General features: G+C 41.0%; 1 protein-coding gene across 3 annotated transcripts in view; it reads left to right on the top strand.

The window, feature by feature from the left end:
- The first annotated feature begins 156 nt into the window (after positions 1–156).
- Positions 157–15,577, top strand: part of LOC307021304 (carboxy-terminal kinesin 2-like) — a 22,190-nt gene continuing 6,769 nt past the window's right edge. Inside the window, exons 1-18 of one of the 3 annotated variants that reach the window (XM_079653299.1) lie at positions 157–1,024; positions 1,873–1,965; positions 2,077–2,176; positions 2,364–2,417; positions 2,742–2,825; positions 3,012–3,216; positions 3,336–3,501; positions 4,225–4,392; positions 4,623–4,736; positions 4,963–5,049; positions 5,171–5,368; positions 6,003–6,167; positions 6,319–6,457; positions 7,464–7,603; positions 7,752–7,825; positions 8,050–8,125; positions 8,806–9,956; positions 11,813–12,096. In XM_079653299.1, coding sequence (XP_079509425.1) covers positions 1,876–1,965; positions 2,077–2,176; positions 2,364–2,417; positions 2,742–2,825; positions 3,012–3,216; positions 3,336–3,501; positions 4,225–4,392; positions 4,623–4,736; positions 4,963–5,049; positions 5,171–5,368; positions 6,003–6,167; positions 6,319–6,457; positions 7,464–7,603; positions 7,752–7,825; positions 8,050–8,125; positions 8,806–8,850 — 1,905 coding nt within the window. In that variant the 5' untranslated portion in view covers positions 157–1,024; positions 1,873–1,875 and the 3' untranslated portion in view covers positions 8,851–9,956; positions 11,813–12,096. Of the gene's footprint in view, positions 1,025–1,872; positions 1,966–2,076; positions 2,177–2,363; positions 2,418–2,741; positions 2,826–3,011; positions 3,217–3,335; positions 3,502–4,224; positions 4,393–4,622; positions 4,737–4,962; positions 5,050–5,170; positions 5,369–6,002; positions 6,168–6,318; positions 6,458–7,463; positions 7,604–7,751; positions 7,826–8,049; positions 8,126–8,805; positions 9,957–11,806; positions 12,097–13,261; positions 14,018–15,154; positions 15,422–15,577 lie in introns of those variants that run through there. The other 2 variants (XM_079653298.1, XM_079653297.1) reach the window with 2 other exon arrangements.

Below are 15,577 nucleotides of genomic sequence, written 5' to 3'. Positions count from 1 at the left end.
GTCCGCTGGCGCATCATAAACACGTCAGATAGTGAAAGTGCGTTCGGATTCTCTAAGTACCGCAGTCTCTTCTCCTAAGTCCTTTTGAATTCTCCTATCCACTATCCCTTAACCCCGTGACGTTTCACTCAGAGGTCAAGGAATAGGAGATAGGGTTAGAATTTAGGAGCTGATTTTTGGATTAACGGAACGCAACCTTGGCCAATACTATGCTGCGTTCATGGAGCTACGTGGAAGTGGGGAAGGACAATGCTTGATTGCGGATACGTAATTTTACATTCTAGCACAGTTTATTGCGCGTTCAATACCTTGATTGTTGCCAACTACGATGCTCAACAGCTCGCTTAACGTATATATAAAGTATTGAGTTATATTTCTCGCGCTACCTATCATCCATGAAGGCAACATGACAGAGGGAGGCCTTGCTAAGCCCTGCCCCCCAAGCAACATCATGTCAGTCATGGCGCTGCATCATGGTTGCGTTCCCCGGAACTTCGTGGCGGGCCATTTGAATCACGATTTGAATGCATAAATAACAGGATAGAAATGCAATTTTTGGTAATTAGTGGTCAATAAAGGTTTTGATTTGCAATATGTATACAACATATCGATATGTGTATGTAGTTACATCAATGTTTTGTTTTTTTTAAAGTAAAAATTGCTAATATTTGAGGATTAAGATTAAATAAGAAGTACTTTATTGATATCAATTGGTGAAATGTTTACGCTGCAGCAGCAAAAGACAAGGCATTGTACATTAGACAGTTAAAAGACTAGAATTAAACAATCGAAAATGTAAACATCTTAAATAGAAATAAAATAGCATTACAAAAAGTAGTCTATTATATGGCTCTGATCAGGGCCAAAAGTTTGAAAGCGAAAAAAAAGGAGGCGGGGTTAACAATACTTAACCAATCACAGCACCATCTCTGGCGCGCCCACCAAAACAGTTTGATTTCAAATTCAAACCGCCCGGATACGGAGGATTGGGAACGTCTTTGTTTCTAAAGTCAACTATAGTCAGGTAAATATTTGTATTACTTAAAGGTATTTATTTCGTTCAAATGCTTTTAAAGGGTGTTAAAAAGCACTGCTCACAAACTTAAAAAAACAAGGTTCCTGTAATTTGACGTAGCCATTTTACTGTTTTATGCTCTTGCTAACAATAACAGCTAGTGCTAAATGTTGACCAGTGATATCATGGACATTGGTTAATCGGGTTTACATGGCTAACTATAATCCAGTCGAAACTCATTTAATATGTAATCGTTAGCTTACACTCTCCTAACGTTATATGACTCTTAAGTTTCAGCCGACAGTATCAGTTCTGAATGTAACGTAAACGCTGTAAACCATAAAGACAGTTAGCTTCTTGTACGTTAACTGTTAATAAATGCAGCATTTCCACTGCATGATACGGCATGGTTCTTAATCACGTTACTTAACTAAACCTGCTCTTTTTGGAGTAGCCATACGTAAAGTGTATAGTACCTGGTCATTTTGTATTCTTCCTGGTACTGGGCTGATACAAGAAAACACTGCAGATCACTGATTTGTCTAAAAGAGTTGTCATTTGCACTACATGGGACATCCTGCATGAAAAGCCATGCTATGGCAATCACACATACACTATTTAACCAACATGGTTTGAAGAGTCTTAGGGAGTTTGGAAATGTAAGAATAATAGTGGGTGTTGTTAGAACATCTCTGTTCAAACAAGGCTGATGCTTATATGCTACTCAAATAATAGGAACACTGGGAATAAATTGTTCCTGACTTAAATTAGTGTGGCAAAGAAGTGTTGATACTTGCTTTTTCTTTCTTTCTGTGATGGTCTCTTTTGTTCATAATTGACCTCCTTACCCTCAACAGAACATGTCCCGCTTGCCAGTAATTTCAAACAAGAGGGTCCTCACGAGCAGCTCCAGCAGCTCTGAGAATGGCCAAGACTTGGCACCGGCTCAGGTTTGTACGAAAAGCATCTACTGTTTTTGTCATTGGCTTTACCAGATGTTATAGCTCATAAAAGCTGAGTCATTGCTCTTGCGTCATCCTGGTCGTGTTTTGTGTTTATAGAAAAAGACTCGCAAGGACCCAGAGCCTGTCAAACCTTATGCAGCATCTACCATCATCGGTACCAGGCGGCCTGCAGTTGCTGCAATCAAAGCACCTATTTGTAAGTTTCAAGATTACATTTAGTTTTCACCATGGTCAGAATGCACCGAGACTATGTGGGAACTAGATTGAGTCGATGTTGAGGAAAGTTTTTTGTGCCAAATATATTGAAACAATTTTTTTTTTTGATATAGCTCTGTCCTATTATTATATCGAAATATAATCCTATCATTTCGTCCCCCGCATAGCTCGGCCAGTCAGACCAACGGGAGCTGCTACTGTGGCTGCCGGTCCTTCCCGAGGTGAGATGATTGCTTGGTAACGGAACAAAGTGCATAGGCATACTCTTTTATGTCAGGGTTGCTGGCCTTGTTTTACAGAACTGTACAGGGATTGAGCATTCAAGTTTGAGGTTATGTCTGGTATAAAATTAGACTTAAAATCAGACGACATCTAAGAAGTTATATTGTTATCAATTATTACTAACTTGTAGCAAGAACGTTCAGAAGTGCTTTAAGCAAAGGGTGTTGTTATTAAGTTAACAGATTCTGGTGTGAGATGAATTATTCTGGTATGAGATGAATTATTCTGACGTGATTTGTTATACATTGTTCTCGTTCCATCAGGGTTCCTGAAACAATCTATTGCTTCAACAGCACGAAGGGGAAGCAACATTAAAGCAGATGCTGCACCCACTGGCACAAAAGCAGGTGAGAAAACCCACCCAGATATCCTCCACCATTTATTCTATTATTTACACCTCTGCTTTTCCTACCATGACATGTCAAGTTCCTATTGGATAGAGATTAATGTTTAAAAAGCATGTTCTGTCATGGGCTAGAATAAAATCTGGTGACTGTCACTCCTGTTGATGATTCGGTTGTGTATGCTTACAGTCACAGGCGGGGCTGCGGGCACAAAGCGTCAAGGATGGGACCTGAAGGGCAAGGTCACCGATATGGAGAGTAAGCTGCGTAACTACCAGACCAAGGTCAAATCTGTCAACCAGGAGAATGAGGATTTGAAAAGAATGATGGTCAAAAGCCAAACAAGAGTGACTGATCTGGAGGCAAGTGTGGCGGTGCAGAGGGGCCAGATCAGGTACAAGGACCACTTCAGTCAAATATTTTACTTTCATCATAATGTGGTTTATAATTTGTCTTCTTTTTACACACAATTAAATGTCCTTCGCTTTCTGTGATTGTTTTTTTTTTCTTTAGTGAGTATGAGGAGGAGTTGCAGGCGCTGTCAGGAGTCCGGGAGGAGTTAGATAAAGTTTCGAGTGAGAAGAGTTCTATTGAGAAGCAGCTCTCCAACTTAGAGGACAAATACAAGGTCATGGAGACTCTCCGGCAGAGCCAGGAGACGGAGCTGCACACTCTCAAGGTATAAGCTGGGTGCTATCATTGCATAAATATGACCTTTTACAGGTGCCCTGTGAAGCTGACCATTGAGCGGCCCGACCAAGTAAGGAGGCAGAGGCAGAACGTCCAAATACAACCCGGTGTGGGCATTTATTCATCATTGTGGTACTTGATACACAGCCTCAATATGACTGTTTCATATGAACACAGTCACCAGCAACCAGGACCTCACCCACACACACTAACAGGAAAACAGAACCTAAATACACACAGGACTAATCAAACCAACAAGACACAGGTGAGGGGGGAGGAGAAAACACAGGGGCACCAGGGAGACAGAATCAACAGGAGGGGGCACACTTTTCAAATTCAAACAGAGACAGACAAACTATAATATAGACAGATCGTGAAAAATAGATGCATAAATTACATATATTCACTTGCTTCCTGTGCAATATTTTAGGGTAGAACAAATTAATATGCTTCGCCAATAATGAAGCAATATAATCCGTAACGGAGACCGAGATCGATGGCCCCAGAGATCACCTCCGTTACATGCCCCATACCTAATAACACTAGGGCATACTCTACACAATAAGTTGTTCTATTATACAACTGGGCATTTAAAAACCTAAAGTTATAATCTATTCTAGAGGTTAGGATATTTAAAAAATCTAGAATAAAATGGCCAGATTTTGGTATAGACTTGAACTAAACAGTTATTTCGTCTTTCCTTCCTCTCCAGATGAAGCTCTCCGTGCAGGAGTCTACCCTGTCCCGCTTGCAGCTGACCCTCAGAGACGCAGAGGAAAAGGTCCGCTCTCTGGGGGAGACAGTGGTCCAGCAGAAGGGCGAACTTCATGCTGGGGAGATGGAGCGGAGGCAGCTCCACAACTCCATCCAGGAGCTCAAGGCAAGTAACAATGTGGTGTACCAGCTGAGCACAATTCAATGACAGCACACTGAAAGGCCTTACAATTAATGGCACGCTCGGCTGTTTACTATTTATACCTTTCTTTGCATTTATTTGTGTACTTTGTTGTGTTGTAATCACTAAACATCCAAAGCCTTCTAACAAACAGTCAAATGTTACTTTTTTCTCTGACCAATGAGACTAATACGTCCCTCATGCTTTGCCTGCAGGGCAATATCAGGGTCTTTTGCCGAGTGCGCCCCCTGAAGGGCGGAGGCCTCAGCCAGCACCTTCAGCTGCCAGCCACTGACAACAAGACCATAACTTTGGCTAAAACTGAGGAGGTGAGAATCTATGACATAAAGATATGTTTGTTAGTTACTCAATATAAAGAGAAATAATTTGGAAAAATTAACAAGTAAATGAAAAGTAGTAGTCATGGAGCTTGTGTTTATTTTTGTCCTAGTTTACTACAGTTGTTAGTATCATGCAGAGTTTCTGTGATATATTTACTCTCTAACCAGCCAATAACAACTGTAATAATTATTGTTTCCGCTTTGTGCTTTTTAGTCTCACACAGGCAAAACTGCTGACACTCAGAAAAATTACAACTTCAATTTTGACAGGGTGTTTGGACCCCAGGCTTCACAAAAGGAGGTACAGAAGAAATCACAATTTACAATATATAAAAGCAGTGTTCAAGTTATCATGAATAAATACCAGATGTGATTTAAAATACTAATGTTGTGTGGTGTGGCGTTTGTCCATTTGTTTTCAGGTCTTTGAAGAGATCTCTCTGCTGGTGCAGTCTGCGCTAGATGGCTACAACGTCTGCTGTTTCGCTTATGGCCAGACAGGAAGTGGAAAGACGTTCACCATGGAGGGAGCCGAGTATGATGAGGCCAGAGGCGTCATTCCCAGAGCCGTGACACAAATCTTCAGAGCAGCAGAGAAACTCGGAGCACAGGGCTGGGTGGTGAGTGTGATGTCATGCGAATATATATTTCCTACTACATATGCCGATTAGTCTTAAAGTAAACAGTGTTTAGTTCAATCAAACCATTTTAAACACATTGAGAAATGAGGCTCAACATTAATTTGTTTGCTGATTTAGATTTTCAGTCATTATGGTGCAAGATTATCATTCAGTTTGTCTCCTGTTTGCTGCTGAGCAGGTCGTGTACAGTCACTTGATATAGCTTCTTCTTCTCTGAGAAAAGTTGCCTGTGTTGATTCTCAAACTGCAACCAAAGCAGTTAAAGTTCAGTTTGTACAGTTTACCACTGTAACGGGGGAGCTTAATCAAACACTATTTATCCACCTGACTATTTCAGTGCTCCAGGTACAAATGGATGTTTACTAAAGAAAGTCAATTCTGACATTTAAAGGTCAACACAATGTCAAAAGGGAGATCCAAGCAATGCAAAAACAAGATAGCTTTTCCCTTTTGCATCCCCAGTCCAAAAGTTTAGATTCCTGCTACGTACAACTGTTGATACCAGCCAACAATACACACTCTGGGACTGTGGCATAGATAGAGTATGTATAGAAACTGTAGGGAAAGTTCCCTTTTTAAATTAAATGTTGTAATCATTCCTGTTTTATCTCAGTTCACCTTTACTGCTAGTTTTGTCGAAATCTACAATGAGACACTCCGGGACCTCCTCTATACCGGCAAAGCCAGCAAGAGGCCCGAGCATGAAATACGGAAGTCGATAAACAACGAAGTGACAATCACCAGCTTGACATATGAGAAGGTCAGCAACGAGGATCAGGTACGCCAGGCCGTTATCTAAGTTCATTTGCCGGTTAAAATGAGAATGAAAAAAGTATGATCGCTATTTCAATTAACTGCTTGCACAGCATGTCATCCGTGCAATTGTTAATTAACGGAAAATGATCTCTATCATCCCCTCCTCCTGCCAGGTTCTCGGTCTGATCGCGATGGCAAATCACAACCGCTCCACGGCTCAGACATCCCAGAATGACCGCTCCTCTCGTTCCCATTCAGTGTTCCAGCTGGATATCGAAGGAGCCAATATTGGCAGGGACGTCAAATGCAAGTGTGAGTATGAACCCATTCATTATGGCAGGAACCAATGTGTTTCACTTGTTTATTTAAAATATCAAAACTGTAAATAAAGAAAGATTTCTGTTGTTTGGAGGTCTAAAATTGCTGTTGTTCATCTCGTTTTAAAAAATCAGATATTAAAGGTCCCATGTCACGCTTTTCCGGTTATTACCCGTCCCCTTGTGTGTTATGAAGGTTTTTATGCATGTAAACGGTGTGCAGAGTCAAAACCCTCAAAGTACACCCTGTAGGGAGTAAAACTCTAACATAGAAAATACCTCCCCAAAACGCCTCGTTGGAGATACGTCACTGTCCATTGATTCTTCCGGGTACCGCATGATGTCATGCGTTACCCGGAACCAAATGGACCAATCCGTGGAGCCGTTACGTTACGTCCGCGGAGCCGTTACTTTAAGCCCCAAATTGACCAATCCATGGACTTCCTCACAAACACACTCAGTGCATGCAGCTCTGCTGATCTCTCCTCCCTGACTGCAGGCTGATAACAGACAGTTGGGATCGCGGCGAAATTCTCTCTGCAGACCCATTCTCACAGCGTTTATCAACCTTTTTCTTACTCAATATCAAGCCACACTTATTGTTTTTACTTCGGCTGTGACTTTGTGTGTGCTCAGGATGAGTTTGGCTGTGTTTCGCTGTCGCTAAACAAGGAAACCACACCTCCACGGAGCTCAGTGCGATTCACAATGTCCCAATTAATCGGAGCACACTGTGCTCACACGGAGGGTGGGGGCTGGAGCTATTGGAGCTACAACAAGCCGTTAAAGGCAGAGAGTGAAATTCAGTGAATACACGTAGTTTACAGAGATGCTGTATGAGAAACCAAAGTCATTTTGGAAAATTGCACAATATAAATCTATTCTAGTGGACCTCAACAATGGAATTATGATCAGTGGAAATGGCCATGACATGGGACCTTTTAAAGTATATTACATTTTGTTAAATAAAAAATGTAATGTGTTTGATTATGTGTGTGCAGCCACTCTGTGTCTGGTGGACTTGGCTGGCAGTGAGCGCTTGCTGAAGAGCCAGTCTCAGGGTGAGCGCTTTAAGGAGATGACGGCAATCAACAGCTCCCTGTCCAACCTGGGCATCGTCATCACGGCTCTGGCCAACAAGGTCTGTATGCAGGACTTCAGAGAGGCTGCGGTTTATCTTATGAGTCCGTAAAGCCTTGGATTAATGGTTTATTTAGACCCTACATCTAAATTCTACCATTCAGTATCCATTCTGCCTGTGACATCCATTAATTCTGTTTGTGTTCCAGGACATTCACGTGCCATACAGGAACTCCAAGCTGACGTACCTCCTGCAGGGCTGCTTGGGAGGGAACAGCAAAACGTGGGTTTTTCAACAGAATAGCTGGCTGTCTGTTTGGTTGTGTCACTCAAGCTCTAGGCAGTAGGCTTCTCTCTGCTATCACTTGTCAACATTTAGAGCTTGGCTGAGCAGAATAATTATGACTTTATCATCTTTGGTAATGGTTTGCTGGTTTTAAAATCGGAAAGGAGTCCATTATGAGTTATTTTATTCTAACAATGTTTTTTGTCTTTTTCTCATCTCAGCTTGATGTTTGTGAACATTTCCCCAGAGCTGGACAGCTTTGGGGAAACGCTCAACTCGCTGAGGTTTGCCAGCAAGGTACGTGTCAAATAAGGCTGGTTGATGTCTTAATGCACAACTCCACTATATTAATGCTCTGATGTGTAACTCTAGATCAAATACATTTTTTAGGGTATGTAAGAAATGTTCTGAGGAACCCATGTTGTCTTATATTGTTTTGTCATCAGCATGTTCTCCAAGTTATTTGATAATTGTTTAAGATAAAGAAAATACAGTAGTTCTTGAATAGACCAAAATGTATCTGAGCTTTTTTTCCAATATTTTTGAAAGAAATCTTGTTTTAACAAAATTACTCTTGAAATTCATTTGTAACCATGAAAAGAAAAGGGAAACAAATGTGTAAAGTGAAGTTATTAAACGAGTAAATAAAAATGGGGATATTTTACGTGAAATAATTTAAGAAAAGTGTGGGAATACAAAGAGACAAAAATAAAAGCAAGTAAAGTATTGTAATATAAAGAGAGAAATGAAATAGGGATAAGAATAAGGAAGAAAAGAGGATCAAATCAATACTTTATATATAAAAAGTATACAGGGAGTCTTTTGCAAATAAAAATGCTTTTAGTTATTCAATATGGAGTTTTATTTGGCAGTCATTACTTCACATGGAACACTTATAGACATTTTTATAATTGTGTCATAACTGCGACTGTGATTTTGACATGTGATTTATTTTGTTGCGTTCTCTTTCTTCGCAGGTGAACGACTGTGTAATCGGAACGGCAAGTGCCAACAAAAAATAGACCAAACGCTTTTTAAAAAAAAACAAGCTCTTTTCTTATATTTTAATCATTATGTTGCCAGATTTAAATGTTTATAATTGTTTTCTATGCTTACACATTGTGCACATGTGTACATACGCATGTTCTTAGACGGTGATTTTTTTATGGACTTAAATTACCTATATTCTTTTGTGCCCGTTATATGTAGAGCTGCTCTTATAACTTGCACAAATAAAAGTTTATTTTGTCAAACCAATACTGTCATTGTTGATATTGTGGATTTCTATCTCTCTAACCACATGATCTAATAAAGACATCCTTTGTACATCAGTCAATCCTCACAGTAAATACAGAGCTAAATCCCAGATCAAATGCACGCTGAAGGCTCTTTGAGCATGTTTTGTCTCACTGATTGTGCTGTTATGTTAAATGTTTTTTGTGTTTCATGTATTGTGTCTGGATATTTGTCTGTTGATGTTGGACATGGAGCTGCTGTGACGCAAGTCAAATTTCAGACTTGATCTGACAAATAAAGTAATATCTTATCGTAGGTCCTCTTGCTTGTTGCCTTTTGGCTAGTGCTTACCATGTGCTTACCCAACTCTGAATCACAAAATTAATAGGTTTTGAGAAGTTTGTCATGACCAATGCCGTTTTTTGACTTCATAGATACACGTTAGTTATTTAAATACTTTACGTTACATTATTTCTTGTATGTTTGTCATTTGAACAGTAGATGGAAAAAATATTATGGAAATGAAATTTACATATTATACAGCATATTGGCATTGTGGGTATATTCATCACATTACAGTTTTTACTCACTATTTTAAATAATCTTTAGCTTTCTTCCATTACTGTTTAACACTTTGACGCTGTATTCCAATGTTTATTTTCCATTGTTTATTGGATGTATTTTCTGTCGGCCGAAGTCTGGCTCGTCTGTCTGGAATCCTTTTAAAGGCGACGCGTCGCTGTCTGTCTGCCGCTGCAGGAGAGCTCAGATGGGAAGAACATTTGATAAAAATGGTCCCCAAACTTCAGGGCCTGGATAAACCGGCAGGACACCCTGCCGTCCGCTCGGACAGAGACTGTACTTCTGAAGGCGGCAGTGTCAACTAGAAACGGTGAGTTTAATGTCCGCTGCGTCTCATGTTTCCTGTAGCCAGCCGCCTGCTAGCTAGCAGGCTAACGTCACATCTGTATGATAAGAGTGCAACTGTTAGTCTGCTGTCTGGAGACACAGCCAGCAGACTAACATTTTCACAGCGAAGCCAGCTTTCATTTCAGACCCGCAGCTCTTCTTCTGTAGCTTGTCCGTTCCTAAAAAAAGTGTTTTTTTTTTTACTCCAGCTGTTGATTTCCCCCATGAACTAAAAATAACACAATAACAAAGTGGCGTGTGGGTCATATATGTGATGTGGGCAGTTCCTGTTCAGTAATGAATCACGTGATGTGTTCTTGTTCTCTGTGAAGTACATAATGACACTGTTGATCTGAGTTTTTTTTTATAATTGTCATTGTGTTCTCAAGGTGCTGCCTGATTTAACTCACACATGACATTGCATGCCATACAATACAAATGCATATATAACTAAGCTGCTAATAAACACAATGTGCAGCAGAGGCTTGCTGCACAAAGACACTCTGTTTCTGAGCTTTAACAAAGACACTTCAAATTGACACTTAAGGTTAGGGCTGCACTTCTTCTGTCTCAAGTAGGACTAATTTGCAGTGTGTTCTGGGTAAATTATGAGGCTTCCTTGATTGGCCACTGTCGAGTCTGCATTTAAAATCTGCTATAAATGATGTGATCAAGGATGACACTCTTAACTGCAGAACTAATCTGGGAGTCCTTTTACTGTTTGAGAATTAGTCAGGTTGAGAAATAATGCTGAGTTTTAGATAATAAACTGAATGTGGGTATTTTGAGCTATCAATTTGAAGGGTGATTGTTAAAATGTAAGTGTTTAGATTAGGATTACTGCCTTATGTTTGCTTAAAAGGGCAACTTCTGTACTTGTTGACTTTACCAATGGGCTTGTATCTAAGTGTTAAAGTAAGGTTTAACCGACCACCAGTTGCAAGCTACATTAGGGCACTGTAATTCAACAGTTGTGACATCTATAACGATTTGTAGAATGGTGTTGATTCAATTTAAGTCATTTTAGAATATACAGATTGCGGAAGTGTTGAATAATTTGCATTATTTATACTGTTGTTTCTTTTGGTCCACTCCAATATTTCAAGAAGAAAGTTGTATTAAAAGACTTGAATATGCAATTTATTTAATAGCACCAGAAACTAGTTTAACAACAAGCAGTGGATTGACAGAACATTAATCAGCAGTTATTGAAGATTAACTAATGATATGTTTCGAGTCATTTTCTAGTCATGTTTTATATAATTTTATACTAAATACTTTTATGTTTTGGACTGTCAGTCCGACAAAACAAGACATTGTTAAAAGATGTTCCTTTAATCTGCGGGAAACTAAGTCAGAAATGTTTATGTTTCCAGATTTTCTATAGAATAAACTATTACTAGATCGATCAAACACTAAGGAAAATCATTATTATCATATTCATTATTTTAATAAATATTGAACATTCTCACTGTAATGAATGCAGATTTTATTGTTGGATTGTTTTTTCTTCATATCACAGTAGTTCAATCCAAAAATACCAAATCAATTGTGAGTATCTCGCTTGATCAATTCTGGGTTTAAATGAAAATGGGTTGAGAATGGCAGTCATATGACATTTACACAGGTTATTCACACATATCTGGATTTTTAGAAAGTCCTCTGATCAATTTGACACCTTTTTAATCTCACATCCTGACATCAAGCCTATGGTATTATCAAGATAATAGTATAAACTGTCCAGCAGTAAAAAAAAAAAAAAAGGAAACAATCAAACCAAATCTAAAAAAACAAGTTTAAACTGGCAGTCATGACAGTGTTCCTGCCCCCCAGATGCAGTCCCTGCCCGTGGAGGTGGGCAGCAGCAGCAGCAGCAGCTCCGCCCCCAGAGACACATCTGGCCCGGTGGTGCAGGTGTGCTTCCCCAGCGCTCAGGGCTCGGTGCTGGGCAGCCTGAACCAGCAGAGAGAGGACGGCCAGCTCTGTGACCTCTCCATCCACGTCCAGGGTCACGTGTTCAAAGCCCACCGCTGCGTGCTGGCCGCCTCCTCACCATACTTCCATGACCAGGTGGGAGATTAAGCTGCTGATGATATCTGGTCAGAATAAACACATCAAAGCTACATGGAGTCATACTCATTCATTTCTGATCTGCACCATGTAGGAAATGTGCCAAATAATGAGATTCAAAGGCATGCATCCTCCCTGTTTCTAAGCATGTATACATACTGGCAGTTTGGTTTAGCCTGATTTAGCATCGAAGGATTCAAAGAAAATTGATATTACTAATGATTCAAAGGGAAATATTTGACTTGATTAGCCTTTTTGGATATACTGTACTGGAAACGTTTATAACAGGACATGCTGCTCAAAAACATTTTTTTTTAAAAACAATTAAAGGAACAGAGACTTAATTAAATAGAATGCCGGTTAAGATGAAATGCTTAATGTTGCCAAGAACGCAATAATTAATCATTAAACAAATGGTCATTCAGAAACAGCCTGAAGAACTCCATGTGATGCATGCACATTGAAAGTAGTGGTGCAAGAAACATTTGACATTAAAGAGATTTGTTTTGTAAAGCCATATGGGCCATACTCTAAGAGTATATATGTGGCATGGCTTTTCTAAAGTTGACAGCATAGCTGAAAATTCTCCTGATTATATAAATAACATCAATTTGAAAGGATTCATTTCCCATCACGATAACTCTAAAAAGAAGAAATTGGAGAAGTAAGCTGTTGGGAGGAGGTGTGGGAGAGGCAGGACAAACCCTACACAAATTAATTCCAGGGACCTATCATCCTCATTGCCAGGTTCATATTTGTATTGTGTGCCTCCAATGTGAGATGTCTCCACGCTTTAATGTTCAAAAAGCTCTTTATTTCCCTCATACTGCCTGTTCTGCAGCTCCTCTTTTCACCCTCTGTCTGAAACCAGAGCCCAGTCTGCTCTGATTGGTTAGCTGGCTGGCTCTGTTGTGATTGGTCAACCGCTTAGAGATGCCCCTTAGCCTATCACGTAAAATGTGTTGGAGTGCTAGCCAATAGAACTGGATGTTAAATATTGATGTAATTATGTAACGGAAGTAAACAAAGAAGTCCAATGGAGGTGTTTCTGGCGGGGGGTGGGGAGAGAAACTCCCTCTGGAGGGATCTTTAGGATTTTAGTCTGTGCAGATCATTTACATTCACAAATACCTAGATAACGCACTTCAGGAAAGAGAAACCCAAAAAAGCACAATGGGGCCCCTTTAAAGTATTGTGATGTATCCCCCCCACCACCAGGTGCTCCTGAAGAATATGTCCACAGTCTCCATCCCGGCAGTGATGGACCCGCTGGCATTTGAGAGCGTTCTGAGCTGCGCCTACACCGGGGAGCTCCGCATGCTGCGCGACGACATCGTCAATTACCTGACGGTGGGCAGCGTCCTGCAGATGTGGCACATCGTGGACAAATGCACCGAGCTGCTGAGGGAGGGCCGGGCAGCAGCGGGCGGAGGGGGAGGAGGGGGTGCAGGAGGAGGAGGAGGAGCTGTGCAGGACGGGGTCAGTGTTGGAGGAGGAGGTGGAGGTGGAGGGTTCGCTAACCTCGGATGCAGCAGCAGCAATGGTGAGGGTATGCCAGGCGGGGGTAACAGAGCTGGTAGTGATGGTGATGTGGGCGATGGAGTCCCGCAGGTGGTGGGGTCCAAAGAGCCGCAGCGTGCCTCCCTCCCCCCCTGCCGCCCGTCAGTGAGTGAGAGTCAGTCCCCCAGCAGCACCAACTACTTCAGCCCCAGAGACGGGGGCGGGGCAGCCGCAGCCGGGGGCTCAGCTGACCGAGGCGGGGCCAGCAACACCCCCAGCTACTGCACCCCATCAGGAGGAGAGGAAGCCTTCCTTATTGAGGAAGAGGAGGATGACTTAGAGGATGAAGAGGAGGAGGTGATGTACCACCAAAGGAAGAGAGGAAGAGGAGGCAGCGGGAGGAGGAAGAAGATGAGCTCAGTGTCGGAGCAGGAGGTCGGGGTCAGTGACAGCTTTGGCGTGTCTTCCTATCAGGTGAGGCACCTTGAAGTTTATCTGGAAAGCTCTTATTTTGGAAAAAAAGGAAGTCATATTTTCAGTCTTCAGCAGTTGAAAAAAATGGACTTAATAATAATACATTTTATTTGGGGGGCGCTTCATAGGACTTCACTTTTAAAGGTCCCCTATACTCTTTTTCAACAATATTATAGGTCTCAGATACATACAAGACATGTCTCTGAAGTGTTTGCCTCGATACAGATCATGCATCGTAGCATGCCCCTCTGTTTCAACCCGGTTTCAAAAGTGCTGATTCTGTATCTTTAAAAAAAAATGCTAATTAGCTGCCGCTGCACATGCCCCTTTGGAAAGTGATTGGTTAAAAAAATACATTGGTGCTCTAGGAGGAGATTCAGGTGATAAGGTTACCGTTTGGTTATTGGCTATTGGCTAATGGTTGCCCAATACAAAAAAACAGTTGTGATGTCACAACGTGGCCAAACATGATTAGCTTATTTTCAGACAGGTTTTATAAACAGGTGGATCAGGATAAAAAGAGACAATCTTTTTTCCTGACACTAAGCGAATCCCTTAACACACTGGGGGGACATATTTGTGTTTAAAAGACATAAAAAAGTAATAAGGTGACCTTTAACATTTTGTCTGTCAACAGTTGATGTTGATAAACAGTATTTTCATCTTTGTTGAACAGATGAATATGGTTTGTTTTGGACTCACAGTCATGGAGCACTATCTAAAGAGGAACATGGTTTTATTGTATAGAGCATGTTTTATTGTCCCATTCAATATATTTTTTCAAAGATGGTATCTAGAAAATGTCATATATAGAAAGACCTAATGTATTTTTTAAATAATTTTGATGTTAATCGTACTATTGCAAAAAGGATTTAAGGGCCATCGGGAGCTCAACTTTTAATATTGGTCTTAACCAAATGTAGCATTGTTATTTATAATTATTAAAATGGGATTAGGGTCCTTTTTTTAAATGAAAACTGTAAGTTCAATGAAACACTTTTGGAAGACTCAAAGGTCCATGGTAGTCAAGCATCTTTTCCCTCATCCTTTTGATTGTAAATGATAATAATGCAAGGTTTTCATTGACAACATGACTAGCTTTCCCTAACTGTTTATAACAAGCATTATCTCTGACAGGACGGGGATCACCTGCTGAGGCGTCCTGCCTACAGCCAGCCCAGCATCATGCCTCGCAAACAGTGGGTGGTGGTGAAGACCGAACGCATGGAGGACGACGACCTCATCGTGGTGTCCGGGGAGGAGGGGGGAGAAGACGAGGAGGACGAGGAGGAGAGGGAGATGGAGCTGGCCCGAGAGAGGGAGAGAGGCAACTTCAACATCTCCAACGTTAGGAGCCTTTCAGCCGACCTGCCAGCCAGAGCAGGGAGCGACATGGACTCACAGGTGAGCTGAAGTCACTCAGAAGGCACATTGTGAAGAGATTCATGAAGTAATTCCATTTCTATTTGTAAAAAAATTGTTTGGGAGTTCATTTGTCACCATTAAGGGGCGCCAACGTTTCAAATTGCACACATAGAGGTTAAAACAGCTTCTCTCTGC

Source organism: Notothenia rossii (genome assembly GCF_949606895.1).
Source record: "Notothenia rossii genome assembly, chromosome: 10".
NCBI lineage: Eukaryota > Metazoa > Chordata > Actinopteri > Perciformes > Nototheniidae > Notothenia > Notothenia rossii.
This window is presented reverse-complemented; position numbering and strand designations above follow the sequence as displayed.